Source organism: Hemibagrus wyckioides, linkage group LG02 (genome assembly GCF_019097595.1).
Source record: "Hemibagrus wyckioides isolate EC202008001 linkage group LG02, SWU_Hwy_1.0, whole genome shotgun sequence".
Classification (NCBI taxonomy): domain Eukaryota; kingdom Metazoa; phylum Chordata; class Actinopteri; order Siluriformes; family Bagridae; genus Hemibagrus; species Hemibagrus wyckioides.
This window is the reverse complement of record NC_080711.1, coordinates 14,123,433-14,139,197: the sequence shown is the minus strand read 5'-3', so window position 1 is coordinate 14,139,197 and position 15,765 is coordinate 14,123,433. Positions and strand designations below refer to the sequence as shown.

General features: G+C 40.0%; 2 protein-coding genes across 2 annotated transcripts; both read left to right on the top strand.

The window, feature by feature from the left end:
- Positions 1 to 379: 379 nt before the first annotated feature.
- On the top strand, positions 380 to 5,343 carry mcrip1 (MAPK regulated corepressor interacting protein 1). Its single transcript, XM_058403873.1, has 5 exons — positions 380 to 511; positions 3,608 to 3,695; positions 4,149 to 4,264; positions 4,509 to 4,604; positions 5,233 to 5,343. The coding sequence occupies exons 2-5, from the start codon at positions 3,688 to 3,690 to the stop codon at positions 5,295 to 5,297; spliced, it is 285 nt and encodes a 94-aa protein (XP_058259856.1). The 5' UTR covers positions 380 to 511; positions 3,608 to 3,687; the 3' UTR covers positions 5,298 to 5,343.
- A 6,331-nt stretch (positions 5,344 to 11,674) lies between these two features.
- On the top strand, positions 11,675 to 15,081 carry alyref (Aly/REF export factor). The gene is made up of 6 exons (XM_058415999.1): positions 11,675 to 12,048; positions 13,580 to 13,741; positions 13,846 to 13,993; positions 14,091 to 14,157; positions 14,254 to 14,440; positions 14,524 to 15,081. Exons 1-6 carry the CDS (start codon positions 11,800 to 11,802, stop codon positions 14,536 to 14,538), a joined length of 828 nt encoding a protein of 275 aa, XP_058271982.1. The 5' UTR covers positions 11,675 to 11,799; the 3' UTR covers positions 14,539 to 15,081.
- The last annotated feature ends 684 nt before the right edge of the window (positions 15,082 to 15,765 follow it).

The following is a 15,765-nucleotide window of genomic DNA, read 5'->3' as shown; positions in this document are numbered from 1 at the left end:
GATAGATAGATAGATAGATAGATAGATAGATAGATAGATAGATAGATAGATAGAAAGAAAGATAGATAGATAGATAGATAGATAGATAGATAGATAGATAGATAGATAGATAGATAGATAGATACTTTATTGATCCCAATGGGAAATTTACGACTGTAATAACTAATAGTAATAGATAGCAGTCACCTTCAGAAGATCTGGCCTTTGTGAAGTACAGTTATATGTGAAATCACAAGCTATTCAATGGTAAAATGTACCAAATGTACTGACTATGTAGTTAATGAATGTTTTTTTCTGCTTTAACTTGTGTACTGGTTGTGAATTCTTGCCGATGGTCTGAAATAAGAGAGCAGTGCGTTTCCTCCGGCGCTCCGTACTGCGCATGCGCCAGCCTATCGCTTTTGTTTTGCCGACCCGGAGCCACTTGGGCTGTATTAGCAGCACTGCGGCTGACGATAGCCTGTGTATTTCTATTATCTGAGAAAAAAAGTGAGAAGAAAGGAGCATACAGGTTTGTTTAATCTTACCCTAAATGCACCATTCCGCCGAGGCGTTTTCACTCTTTTCTCTAGGTGTATGCGCTGGGTTTTATTCCTGAGATGCTTGATAGCCAGTTAGCGCCGAGAGGAAACGGGAGTGTTGCTTATTAACTGCTTAATGTTCATTGCAGGAGGAGAGAGATTCGTATATTAGCTAGAAACCCCTGAAATAATCTTCCGTTGGGTTTGATCTAAAGCCTTTAACGACGTTGAAATCCTAATGAGATGCTAAATGGATAATATGCAAAATAGTTCAAATGGCTTGTTTTAGCTACACAGACAGAATTAGCTCGTTGGCTACAAACAATAACAAACACAACGTATAGCCTATACAACGTGTTTCACTGTACGCTAATCTCTGAGCTAGGTTGGAGGTTTCTGGTCCAAACTGAATGTATTTTTTCATTTAACATGCTAGCTAAAATGCCCTCCCATTTCTGTGGGGAATTCCACTCTAACATCACATTGTGAAAGTTGACATCCAAAATGATCAGGCGTGCCTTGTACATTCTCCTTATTATTTAGATTTATTAGCACACGAGTGTGATCATTCATTCATTTTAAATATGAATAATCCTGTCTGAAGAATGGTAAAGATGACACAACTTATTTACAGAAAAACAGGAGGTGGAATTCTCAATTCTGATTGGTCAGAAGATGTTGAATTATTTCCAATAACAGCAGCTCTGATGGTTGTTCCAGCTCTAAACAGACATCTTTACTGTTTCCATAGTAACTCAGCCACTGGGACTTTCTTATAATCTTAAAATAATGAAAGAAAAGAGATTTAAATTCGTTCTTTACAAAAGACGCATTTAGTTGAGTGACTGCTTATACACTATATTGGCAAAAGTTTTGGGACACCCCTCCAAATCATTGAAGTCAATGAGGTAGCGGTTGGGCTTGACCCCTTAGTTCCAGTGAAAGGAACTCTTAATGCTTCAGCATACCAAGACATTTTGGACAATTTCATGCTCCCTACTTTGTGTGAACAGTTTGGGGATGACCCCTTCCTGTTCCAACCTGACTGCACACAAGTGCACAAAGCAAGGTCCAAAAAGACATGGATGAGAGAGTTTGGTGTGGAGGAACTTCAAAGAGTCCCGACCTCAACCCGATAGAACACCTTTGGGATGAATTAGAGTGGAGACTGTGAGCCAGACCTTCTCGTCCAACATCAGTGCCTGACCTCACAAATGCAGTTTTAGAGGAGTGGTCAAAAAGTCCCATAAACACACTCCTAAACCTTGTGGAAAGCCTTCCCAGAAGAGCTGTTGTAGCAAAGGGCAGGCCAACTCCATATTAAATTCATGTGCATATAAAGGCAGACATCAAAGTTTCGGCCTGGCTCGCAGTCTCCGCTCTAATTCATCCCAAAGGTGTTGAGGTCTGGGCTCTGTGCAGGTCAGTCAAGTTCCTCTACACCAAACTTGCTCATCCATGTCTTTATGGACGTTGCTTTGTGTGCAGTCATGTTGGAACAGGAAGGGGTCATCCCCAAACTTTTCCCACAAAGTTGGGAGCATGAAATTTTTTAAATGTCTTGCTGTGCTGAAACATTAAGAGTTCCTTTCACTGGAACTAAGGTGCCACGGCCAAACCCCTGAAAAACAACACCTGAATTCAGTGATTTGGAGGGGTGTCCCAAAACTTGTGGCAATATAGTGTAGATGCTGTAATGTAAATGATAGCAAGAAGCCACCTGTCTCACAGAGCTTATAGTTATAAACCATGGCACACCATGTATTAATCCTTTAAATTGCTGTTGTATTAGAGGAATACAATATTTCAGGATAGATACAGTTTATAATAAGGAAAATAATCCACTTTGGAGTGCTGCTCCGCTTGTCATGATACCTTCATTATTTTCCCATCGCAGCAGAACCAGTAATGTTTTATTTCTCAGCTAGCTTCCTAAACTGGTTCTACCAGGAACTCTTTCAAATCCACAAACACTCTGTCCCCCATAGGGTCAACCAAGGGAGCCTGAGGGTTTTATTTTGTATATATAGTTTGTGTGCTTTTTCTAATTCTTATTCCAGATGTTACTTATGCCAGATATGTAATATTTGTAAGAAAAACGTCAGATTTGAAAAAGTGTTCAGTAGGGCTAATATGGCTAATAATCATAATCAGTAGATATTAGCAATTATCTACGCTATCGGACCGGACGGATGTATAAAAACAGCTGATGATCAGGGCAGATTATATCCTGTCGATATGAAGGAAACGGGAGGGAAAACATCTCAGACAATTAGCTTGCATGAAAAGGTCTCTTGTGTAGAATTATTATTATATAAATTTGAAGTGGATAGCAGAGACTCGGACTTGCTCTGCACTGCTAAAATTGCATGAAGTGGAATTGCAACTGAAACTTGTAACACACCTAATCTGCCTTAAAGCTCAACACAGCAAGGAATATGACAACAGAGGCTGCTTCAGCTAAAAGGGACAAGTTTCATCCCAACCAAAGGCTAACAGTTCTTTGTCTATAGTGAAAGCATTTGACAGCATAAGAACATCCGAACCACACAGCACAAAGGCTCGAGCCATTACTTAGAGAGGAATGGAGTTTATCACACTGGGTGCTCAGCCATTCTCTGTAGAGGAGAACATTTTCAGCCACTGTCTTGGACAAACAATTCACCGTTATTCTGCTTACCAGGGGTATACAGCAATTCAGTTTTTTTAAAGGTTTATAATAATCCTCTTTATACATATTTCTTCAAAATCCATCTGACATCACACTCATAACACAACATCCGAGTAATTGGAAATATTTTCCTGCGTTCTCCTGGAAGTATTGTTTATACAGGCAATTAGACACTTTGCAAGTCAACGTAAGTTTATTGGTCCTCCTAAAAACTGGAATTACCCTTAACATTACTGATAAACAGCAGGCTTTTAGATTGTGTCCTGTTGCAAACGTGGTTTTTGCTGAGCATGCAGCCAAGCGTTATATTACTCTCCAGTGTGCAACTACCAGCCCAGTCTGAATCTGCAGTTTAACCTTACTTTATGCGTCCTTTGTTCATCCTTAGGATCATTTATATTGTGTCTGTTCATAGGTATTGAGCTCCACAAAGGAACTCTCTGAAAGTTATCATCCAGGACCGAGAAGAGGAGACGTACACCTATTTATTCCACAATGACCAGGTAAAGATTTTACTGAATTTTATTCTAACTGCCTGTTTAGTTAGACATCTAGCTCAGTGCAACACACTGACAATGAAGCCGAATTAATGTAAGTTTTGTTCACACATGGAGCTAGGTGATTAGTATTAGGTTGTTGCTGTATTTGCACTCATTCAGTTGGGTTGTATAACTGGCCCCAAATAATATAGGTGATGACAATAACAGATAGAATGATGTCCAGTGGCTGGTTTGCAAGAAGGAAATCTATCCACTGAATACACAGAGAGACAGATTTGAGATGCAGCAGATTTTTTTTTGAGCCGCTGATCAAATCCTCTTCTGGGTAATTGGCGTGAAATAATAAGAAAATGTGCATGATTTGATTTCATATTTTACAATGCTTTGAGGAGATTAAACTGGTTTCTGAGAAAAGGGACTCAAACTAATAATTCCACCAATGTTCATTTCCTCCAGCTCCTCTACTCCCAGAATGCACACATACAAAAGGACCTCTAGTCCTCGGTCTCCGACTAATACCGGCGAGCTTTACACCCCAGCACATGAAGAAAATGTGCGCTTTATCCATGACAGTAAGTCTCTTTCAATGTGCAGTCGATCTTAATGTCCATATTGTCTTTCTTTTTTCTTTAATAACTTGGAATAACATTAGCAGGTTAAGGCCAGTAGCCAGACTGGCGGTATAATCTTGAATGCATTTCTGTCACTTCAAATGAGATGCAGTCCAGATACACAGGCTTACTACTACTAAAAGTTCTACACTGAGCTTATTAACTGAAAACCTTCATAGATGCTTCCTTATGCTCTCTTTTTCAGCATGGCTGTGTGTTCTAAGAGACATTAAATCACCTCAGAACAGTGAACGAGGACCACAAGAATATGTGGAGAAAAACCCAAACCCAAATTTGCTTTGTGAGTTTTCAGAGTTTCATATTTATATGCAGTATCCTAAGGTTATTACTCAGTTGTTATTGCAGGGTACGATTTATTTTTGGGTTGGGAGGGTATCTTCATTTAAATTCTACATTGGATTTTGTAATCATATAAATTAAATCAAATAAAAAAAAGTATAGTCCTGTTAAACAATTAAAAATGACTCTTAATATCGAGGTTAAGAATGCAAATGATCAACAACAGTACCTGTATTATAATAAGTTAGTTAATGTTAGTTAGCTAGCCAGCTTTTTGTGATTTAGGGTATGCTTCCTTGGTTATTCAAATAGTTGCTAGGATTAATCTCATCATTCAGAGTGCAAGTCAATCAATTACTATAATATCTTTGTGTAAGCTAACTGAATTGTTCCACATGGGAGGATGCATAATGTCTTAGCTAGCCTTACTCAGTTACACCTTCTACTGTAAGGTGTAGTAAATGCATTTTGATGGAGCAGGGATAAAACACCAGAGAGTGGGAAATCAAGAGCACATGCAGGAATATTCTCATACGCCTCTCCTCGCTCCCAGGGATACTGTGGCTAATCTTGTTTAGACACCAAGATTTCTAATGTCCTGATTGAAGCATGTGATTATTCTGTTTCAGCCTTCACTCCAGTGGACCTGAGTGAACTCAGGAGGCCAAGCACACAGGACTGCAAGAAGTCTTAGTGAATTTCCTCTCATCCTGGTCCAGCAGCTTTATTTATTTTATTTTTTTTTCTCCTCCCCACTCATTCTCATTGGGACCTTTTTTTTATGCCAGCAACCTTCCAGCAGCCGCATTAGTCCAGAAAGCCTCTTCCTTCTCTGCCTCATCAAACTCTGGTCTGGACAAACTGGCTGATCTGTGTGTGTATCCCTGATTCTCATCCCGAATCTGTGCAACTTTTATTAACAGATTTCAAATTTCAGGGAATTTGTCATCACTTTGTTTTTTCTTTTCGTTTCGTATTCTGGATTTATTTTTCCGTATGCATCGTTTATTATAAAGGCTATAAACCCGACAGAAGAAGACGGCAGGAAGAAATTGGTATACAGTGACTAAGGGAAGGACTCGCACTCTGGGGGGAGAGAAAAAAAAACGACGAGCTGCGGCCTTAAACATAGGCTTTACTTTCGAAACATGACACTTTTGAGGAAAGTGTTGAAAGGCTGTTTTTTGTTTGTTTGTTTTTGTTTTGTTTTTAGTTAGTTTGATAGAATTAAATATTGGAATAGTAAAGGCAGGCCAAATATTTTTATAAATATTATACCACATTCACAAAAATATTAATAAATATTATACCACAAATATTTTACAACATTCTTCTTCTTATTATTATTATTATTTTTAAAGAAAATACATACTTTCAAAAGAGTGTAATTACATTTTTCTGTGTCTTTAAAGCCTTGAAATTGAAATAAAATTGTCTTTTATGGTATCTGAACCTACAGCTCACAATTGTGTTCTTCTCATTTACCCTCAGTAACTGACGTGACTGTGTATGAGTGCAGCACGTCAACAACTACTGTGCATGGTTGTGAAGGAAAACTTGAAGTCAAAACAGAAGTATATCTGGAACATGCATTTAACAGCAATGACCAGTCATGACAAAATAATATATGTAAAAATTACTGTTAATATGTTTATTTTGCAAAGGGTGGCATACTAGTGCAACAGGTTGCTTTGGCACCTCCACAGTCTCCTGCTTGATGATGAGGTCCAGTTACAGTCTGTATTGGGATATGCTACGTTGGCCCAAAGTGTGAATGAGTGTGCATGATGCCCTGCGATGGACTGACATCCATTGTGAACTCTCTCACTTCACACACTGTGATCCTAAGATTAGCTCTGGACCCACTGTGACCCTGAGCAGACTGGGGCAGTTATTGAAGATGCTTGAATGTTTGACCAAGACTTGCTGCTATTTATTTTCCTGAGGGAGTAAAATACACTATATTGGCACTATATTAAATTTTGGGACACCTCTCCAAATCATTGAATTCAGGTGTTGTTTTTCAGGGGTTGGGCTTGTCCCCTTAGTTCCAGTGAAAGGAACTCTTAATGCTTCAGCACACCAAGACATTTTGGACAATTTCATGCTCCCAACTTTGTGGGACAGTTTGGGGATGTCCCCTTCCTGTTCCAACATGACTGCATACCAGTGCACAAAGCAAGGTCCATAAAGACATGGATGAGTGAGTTTGGTGTGGAGAAACTTGACTGGCCTGCACAGAGTCCTGACCTCAATCTGATAGAACACATTTGGGATGAATTAGAGCGGAGACTGTGAGCCAGGCCTTCTTGTCCAACATCAGTGTCTGACCTCACAAATGCACTTCTAATGGAATGGTTAAAAAATTCCCATAAACACACTCTTAAACCTTATGGAAAGCCTTCCTAGAAGTTATAGCTGCAAATTCATGTGCATGTAAAGGCAGACGTCCCAGTTTTGGCCTGGCTCGCAGTCTACGCTCTAATTCATCCCAAAGGTGTTCTATCAGGTTGAGGTCAGGACCAGTCAAGTTCCTCCACACCAAACTCACTCATCCATGTCTTCATGGACCTTGCATTGTTCACTGGTGTACAGTCATATTGGAACAAGAAAAAAAACTGTTCCCACAAAGTTGGGAGCATGAAATTATCCAAAATGTCTTGGTATGCTGAAGCATTAAGAGTTCCTTTCACTGGAACTAAGAGGCCAAGCCCAACCCCTGTAAAACAACACCTGAATTCAGTGATTTAGAGGGGTGTCCTAAAACCTTTGGCAATATAGTGTACCTCCTTTTAGCTATCATGAGTTTAAAAAAAAAAAAACACTTTACAACTCCACAGTGATCACCATCATCATCATTCATTCAGTCCCAATTCGATTATAGAACAAATCAAGTTACAAAGAAATGTCTATTCAGCAGGAAGCATCACCCACATTCATTACAGCAGCCTTCTGACCCTACAGGGTGTGTACTAGTGTAGTGGAGAGTTCTTTATCAGACTCAGGGATTACTCTCAGTGATTAAATATGACTTGGTCATATACTTATGGAAGTATTGTTTTTGCAGACTTTTTTTTTTTTTCCAAAACTACATGTAAATTGTATATGCTTGTTCTGTTTGTGTATGCGAATCTGTGACGTAATTCAGACTAAAATGCAAATTTTTTTTATGCAAACCTACAATGTCTGCTAAATTTCGAATGGTCAAGCTAAGTTCATTTGCAATTACACTCCCATGTCTTAGAAGTTATGATCCTGTCCTATCGAAATAGTAGAGAAATCCTAAGAGGCCATGCATTATTATACTGTATATTTTTCTTTCTTTCTTCTTTTCTCATGATCTCAAAATAAAAAGCTGTTTTCTGGTGATACAATTCAAATAAAGTCGTGATCACGAGAAAACAACTCTGGTTATGTTGAGATCACGAGAAAAGTCATGATTACATGAAAGCAAGAAAAAAATATATAATAATGCATGGCCTCGTAGGATTTCTGTAAAATAGCAATAGTTACCAGTTTGATATTTCACTTCCTCTGCCTTGCCTCTGGAGCCTGCCAAAATTCAAAGTAAATCACAAATCCCTTTGCATTTGCATTTCCAATGCTTTGCACAGATCACTGTTGAGCACACTGGGAACACACTTTGGGGTGTGTTTGTATTTGGAAGTGAAGTCAGTCAGTTGACGACCAAGAAATAGTCTAGAAAATACTTCCATATACTTCCCAGGTCACCTCCATATGTGGTCTGAGTGATATGATAACGATTTGCTTTTGACATACTGTACGTTTCATACTGTATGAATCGGAATGAGTCTTTTGAGTCTGTGATTTGTTGTCACAGAGAACGTTACAGGAGATCATTCATACCAATTGCATACCATAACACTCTCACACTGCACTATTACAACTATTAACACTGCCCAATCTCCACATTTGAACCCTACTGAAAACCTTAGGAATGTCATTAAGAGGAAGATGGATGGTCACAAACCATCAAGTAAAGCTGAGCTGTTTGCTTTTTTGCAAAAAGACTGGAATCAAGTTCCCCAACAGCAATGTGAAAAACTGGTGGAGATCATGGAGCCAAAATGCATGCAAACTGGGGTTATTCCACCAAATACTGATTTCTTAATGTTATTTAGCCAAAGCATTAACACAATTTGTTATTGTTAATGTTTGTTTGTTTTTTTACAAATTATTTGCATTTTGTTTTATTTGAGTTATTAAAGCTCTGCAAATACTGCATGATCTTGTGTTATTTTGATGTGTTGTCATTTCCTTTAAATATACACTCCAAATAACAATAGTTATATTTTGAATTTAGGAGAAATATTGTCAGCAGTTCACAAAAAATTAAACAAAACTGTTCATCTCACCAATACATGCACCTGGAAGAAAAAAACAAGAAACTGATTATTTTGCAGTGGTCTCTTATTTTTTTCCAGAGCTGTATATATACACTACTCACAAAAAGTTAAGGATATTCGGCTTTCGGGTGAAATTTTAGGATGCACCTAAAATGCACTATAACCTTTACAGGTGAACTTAATTTGATCTTCTCTACACTTTTGAATGCACATGTTCAACTGTTCAGTGTTTCAGTACTTTTTGTGTAACTTGCTGTTCTCTAACAAGGTGCTTAACGGCAAAATTCACAACTGGTGTTTGGTCCATGAATCGACCAAAAAAATTTTCTGGTTCAGTTAGAATTGATATTTAAACAGTCCTCTTCATCATGCTGTTCACATTTTGACATCATGAGACCAAGACCACACCTAACAATTGATCAACAGTACCTCGCCATTGCCAGGCTTCAAACAGGATGTTCTCAGAGGGAAGTGGCCAGTGAGCTTAGAGTGTCACAGAGTGTCATCAGCAGGATGCGACAGAAATACAGAGAGACTGGAAGAGTCACAGAATGACATAGAAGTGGACGTTCTTTGGCCACATCCCACGTTGATGACCGCTTTAATGTGAACAATGCCCTGCAGAACCGGATGATGAATGCCACTCAACTCCAGGCACATTTAAGGGAGGTGAGAGGCACCCAAGTGTCACGTCAGACCATTCAAAACTGTTTACATCAGCATGGTCTGCGTGCTAGACGACCTGCAAGGGTACCTGACCACACCACCAGGCACAGGTGTTATCGACTTGCATGGGCCAGGGAGCATTTACGCTGGATGAAGGACCAGTGGGCCTCAGTGCTGTTCTCTGATGAAAGTCGATTGAAGTTGAGCAGAAATGATGGCCGCCAACGATGTTGGAGACGTCAAGGAGAGCGCTATGCATCAGCCACTGTTATGACCAGAGGAGCCTTTGGTGGCGGTGGTGTGTCTACTCAATACAGAACTGCCCTACATCTTGTGAATGGTACAGTGACAAGCCAATACTACCTGAATAACATCATTAATCCAGTCATTGTGCCCCTGCATGAACAACACAGGCCTAATTTTATCTTCATGGACCACAATGCTCCAGCTCATCGAGGTCGGATCATTAGGGAATGGCTGCTGGAGGCTGGGGTACCTCAAATGGAGTGGCCTGCACTTTCTCCAGACCTGAATCCCATAGAAAACCTGTGGGATCAGCTGAGTCGCTGTGTAGACGCTCAGAACCCTGCACCCCAGAACCTCAATGACCTGAGGGCCGCCCTTCAAGAACAGTGGAATGCCATGCCTCAGCAGACAAAAAGTTGACTCGTGAACAGCATGAGACGTCGTTGTCAAGCTATAATTGATGGTCAAGGGCACATGACAAATTATTGAGACATTGACATTTTTTTTAGTGGTATACCCACCACTGTTGTTGGCTTTTGTTTCAATAAATTGTTTGAGATGAGGAAATCACCATTGCATGCTTCTACTTAAATGCCCTACTTTCATGATATAATATCACTGTAGGGTGAACTTTTTACATTTTCCATAAATTTCATCCAAAAGCCAAATATCCTTAACTTTTTGTGAGTAGTGTATATATATATATATATATATATATATATATATATATATATATATATATATATATATATATATATATATATATATATATATGTGTGTGTGTGTGTGTGTGTGTATATGTGTATTTTTTTATTTTTTTACATTTTATATTTTTGTGTGTGTTGTATCTTGTAACTGTCTAAGCTGCTGAAACCCAAGAATTTCCCTCATGGGATCAATAAAGTATATCTATCTATCGACATACATATAGACATACTGTACGTTTCACCTCATTAACTGATGGATCATCAAGGATGCATGAAAATGCCACTTTTCCAACAGGTCTTTGCATTTTTTTTTCCTTAGTAGTATTTTCATTTCCATGCACTGCTATTAAGAAATGTGCCATACTTTGTGCTTTGTTTCACCCTTGAAACTTAACATAATGACTAAGATAGTCCTGATTCCATTACAGAAGTATTGCTAATGTAGGGTTTGACTAAAACCCATAACAACAAAACCCAAAACAAAAAGCCCATCCCCCCGCAACTCAAATTCGTACCCAGAATTTCCACCCCTATCCAAATTGTATCACAGTTGTTGAAGTTAACATTTTTACTACTAATTTCTAGACCAGTGGTTCTCAAATTCGGGGCTGTCATTTTTGTTTGTTTGTTTTTGCTTTTACTTTGTTGTGGTGCTGGAAATCAAAACCCACAATTCATTATTTTATTAAACTATTCATTTTAATATATGTATATATTTATGGGGTTTGACCAGTCTCTTACATTGAATGGATTTAATCCAAAACTCAACAACACACAAGTGAACTTGTTAATAATATCCACCTGGACTTAACGTGTTCTGTCTGTGGAAAGTTCAGGAATGAAATCCTCCATGACTTTATTAAATAAACAAGCGATTAAAACAGACAAAAAGTTAAAGGAGTCTCCGGTATTTATCATATATTATATACACGTGTCTGTGTAGTTTAGATGTAGATGTACCATTATACACGAGCTAGTTCTTGTCCAGGTTCACGTACAGCGTCAGAGCAACCTGATTGGCCAGCTGTAACGGAAGCACTTACCGTGCGTCACCGCGCTTGCCTACGTCATCGTCTCTGCATTATAAGAATCGTAAAGGCGCCTTTTTCTGCTCTAAAAACATTCAGACTAGGGGCAGAGTAGCTGTTTTTTTTTGGTGTGGTTTTTTCCGTTTAGTCAGCAGCCGCTTTAGCATTAACCAGGTTAAACAATGGTAGACAAGATGGATATGTCGTTGGACGACATCATCAAGCAGAATAAGCAGCAGAGAGGAGGCGCGGGCGGCCGTGGTGGGAGAGGTGGCCGAGGCCGTGGCGGCGGTGGCCGAGGTGCAGGAGGCGCCGGGCGGCTGGGAGCTAACGCGGGTGGAAGCTTTGGAGGCCGCGGCGGAGGCTCAGGCCCCATGAGGAATCGTCAGAGCCTGAGCCGTGGCAGAAGCAGACCCACGCCGTACAGCAGGGTAGGAGAAAGCTAAAGAAAAAAATTGCCTGAGAAAGCGGACCAAACCTTGCGCACATCCAAAAATGCCTGGGTGAAGTCCCCCTGTTTCCTTTCTAGGCTTGCTAGCATACGCGATGGCTAGCTCGCTAGTCAGCAGTGCTACATGCCCCTCCGGAGTTTCTCTCGAAATGTGATGTAATGTGGAGAAGCTCGTTAAATTTGGCTTTTAAGTTGTACATAATTTTCTCTCTCCTCCCCACACCCCATTTTGTCTTTTCATCGCTTTGAGAAATCAACAGTTTGGAGCAAATGAGCTAATTTGGCTACATCGTGGCTAAAGTGGCTTATCGGCTAACCTTCAGCAACCGGCGCCATTTTGGATCCAGCAGCTCCTCTGTCGTTTGAAATGGTGGCTTTTCAACTTTTGTGTTTTCTTCCACGTCTGATGCTCAACACCTGAAAGCCTCCGAGATGACCAGCGGTCCGACTCGAAGATTTCATCTCTTTTTATTTTTTATTTTTGTTGTTGTTCCCGTTAAGGCTTGAACCTGAATGCGGCCTGTTTTCTTGGCGGAATCCCCTTTGTCTGGGAGGGGCCCGTGTTCACATATCCTTAAGATTAGTGCTGTTCGAGTGTTTAGTGTTGATTTACAGGAGAAAATGGACTTTATCTTTAAGTCGCCTAACCTTAAGTCTTTTTAATAATGGGTATCAGGAGGCTAAAGCATTCGTATTTTGTAATATTACAAGCTGTGCCAAAAATGTCTGTTTCAAAATGGACGCTCGTTGGTCGCAGTGGCTTGCACAACACACAGTAATGGACATTTTATTTTTTTCATCGTACACTCGATGGACTTCAGAGATTCATCCCGCATCGTTTTTCCTCAGCGGAGATCTCAGAAAATCAGCCGTGGAACATCACATCTGGAGGTCTAGGATTCATTAAAAGTGAACGGCAAGAGACTTTTGGGGGTTTTGGTGGCATGTTAATAAAGCTGCTTCCTAGTGGGTGGGCAAGAATATCTGGATGATGAGAATAACAGTAGGCCACCAGGTGTAGGCGTTCAGAAATTTGCCACCTGTTCTTAGTCAAGTCAAACCTGAAGCTGTATTGAGCTGTACGTGATTCTGGGCAGTATTTTTAACCATCATTGAGAGATCAGACAGTCCTAGCACTCAAGTCTATTCATGTGTTGGGTTACAGCAAAAGGTAGACCTGGTGAAGCCTGAGAACTGGGTTAAAATGCATTCATCTCTCTTTAAGCATTATTGTACTGCTTCTCTTGGCTGTTTTTAACCTGCACTGATCTGGATTCCTACCCTTGGTGCACAGTGCTGTACATGTTGCAGTCTTTCCTTTTGCATTGGTTTACTTGTTTGTAGTGATGGGGTGGGCAGGGATTGCTGGATCGCACTGAACACAGTTAGCTGGGTGCAGCCGGCCTTGTTGAGGTGGAGCCCCCCTGCTTGCCCCAGCACCCAGCCGAGTGGACTGTCAGTGAGAGACGGGATCCGAAGTCAGCAGGTGCGTTCTCTCTCGTTTGTTGCAGCCCAAGCAGCTCCCTGACAAGTGGCAGCATGACCTGTTTGACAACGGCTACAGTGCCAATTCTGGAGGCGGCGGCGGTGGTGGTGGAGGAGCAGGCGTGGAAACCGGAGGGAAGCTGCTTGTGTCCAATCTTGACTTTGGTGTCTCTGATGCAGACATTCAGGTATTGTTTTACAAGTTTAACACGGTTACTGCCACAGTGATGTATGGACAACATGTAGAGGGTCTCGATTTGTTGTATTTCATGTGTCTTATAATTCTATGCAGGAACTTTTCGCAGAATTTGGAACCTTGAAGAAGGCTGCAGTCCATTACGACCGGTCTGGACGCAGTCTTGGCACAGCAGATGTCCACTTTGAGAGAAAAGCAGATGCTTTAAAAGCCATGAAACAATACAATGGTGTTCCTCTTGATGGTAAGTTGAGTCTGGGTGTTTTTGGTTGGTTGGTTTTTTTTTTCCCCTTTTGTTTGTAATGCATTTTATTCTTGCTGATTAGTTTATTCTTTTTCAGGTCGTCCAATGAATATTCAGCTAGTCACATCACAGATTGATGCACAGAGACGAGCTCCAGTGCAGGGGTAAGTTGTATTCCTTTAACTAGGAGTGCACTTTAATTTGGTTTTCTCACAGTAATTATTCTTTTTTTTTTTTCTTTTTTTTTTTTTACTTTTCAGTCTGAATCGTGGTGGAGGAGGAGGCATGAACAGAAACAAGATGGGGAGCTTTGGAGGCATGCAGAGAGGACGGGGAGGTCGGGGAGGCGGAGGCCTCAGAGGCCGTGGCAGAGGGGGAAGGGGAAATAACAAACAGCAGCTCTCAGCAGAAGAATTAGATGCCCAGCTAGATGCCTACAATGCCAGGGTATGTTCCATTAGACATACTGTATTTCATGAGGGTAAAGAAAATGGATGCTTCAGATACTGATGGTTTGTTTGTCTTCACAGATGGATACCAGCTAAACTGCCCAGTCTATTTGAGCTGCAGCTTTCTTGGCACCGTTGTGGGGTGGATGTTACCGCTTTGAAATGATGTTTTACATGTCTTCAGAAGTTAAACTTGTGTACCAGTTTTCTCCTTTTAAACGCTGACCTTTTTTTACCTACCATTTATTTTGTTTTTATTTTATTTTTTTTGAAAACCTAGTCTGACTGTAGAACTTGAGTGTGGAGGTGCTTGTCTTTACCTTCCCTTTATAGTTCATTGTAATAAAACCTGCAGTACATAGTATCAAAGAAATGACTCTGCTTCCTTTTGTATACAAGCAATTGACGTAAAATATCAGTGTACAGATATAAGATGGTTTGTAAAGCCAGTAGCCACTACTTAATGAATTTTTCAATGCTGTTAATACTGCTTATGCTATCTTAAAATTTTAGGTGAACTTTCAAGGCATATTAGTTTGCACTTCAATTGGTTGGAGACCCCCCCCCCTTTTTTTTTCTTTCTTTTATAGTCCTCTATACATGCTGTATGTTAATCACATTAAATATTTGTACATAATGGCAGTGATTGTGTTCTGAATTGAAGCACCATGATTTGATTAAAACACCTTTTGGGCTCTTATCTGCTTTACTTTAAAACATTGAGTTTCTATTTTTCCCTGCACTATGTTGTCTGGTCAACAGACAATACTCTTCTGTTGAGTTTGTGATGGTTGGGGCAGGGGTTTGCTGCACTTTTTTTTTTTTTTTTTTTTTTTTTTTAAGCTTAGCTTTGACTGAACTTGATATTTATAGCTTGTGGATGCTCGTTGGGGATGTTAAATACCATACCAAACTGTCATGTTCCAGATGTGAAGTGAAATTGATTCTGGCTAGTGTAGCACCTGGCATGTTGGCTTAATAGGTCTGCAGATGTTACAAATGAATGAGGATTTCATAATGGTTTGAGACTTACAAAAAATAATAGGGGAAGATTAAAATTGTGGGTCCAGTGTCCTTTTGAGGTGTTTTTTTTCTCTAATCATTGAGCTGTTTGCAGTTGCAGCAATCATCTGTAACACTTTCTGCACAAAGCAGTTTATCAACCATAATTAATATCCAGAATAAACAAGTCTATCCAAGTTTATCCAAATAAAAAAACAAGCTTGTTGACTGCTATGACATTTGAAAGTTATAATCAAATGATTTGGGGTTCAGAATTGGTGCATGCTATCAAACTATGTATGAGAGATGGCTGTTGTGATT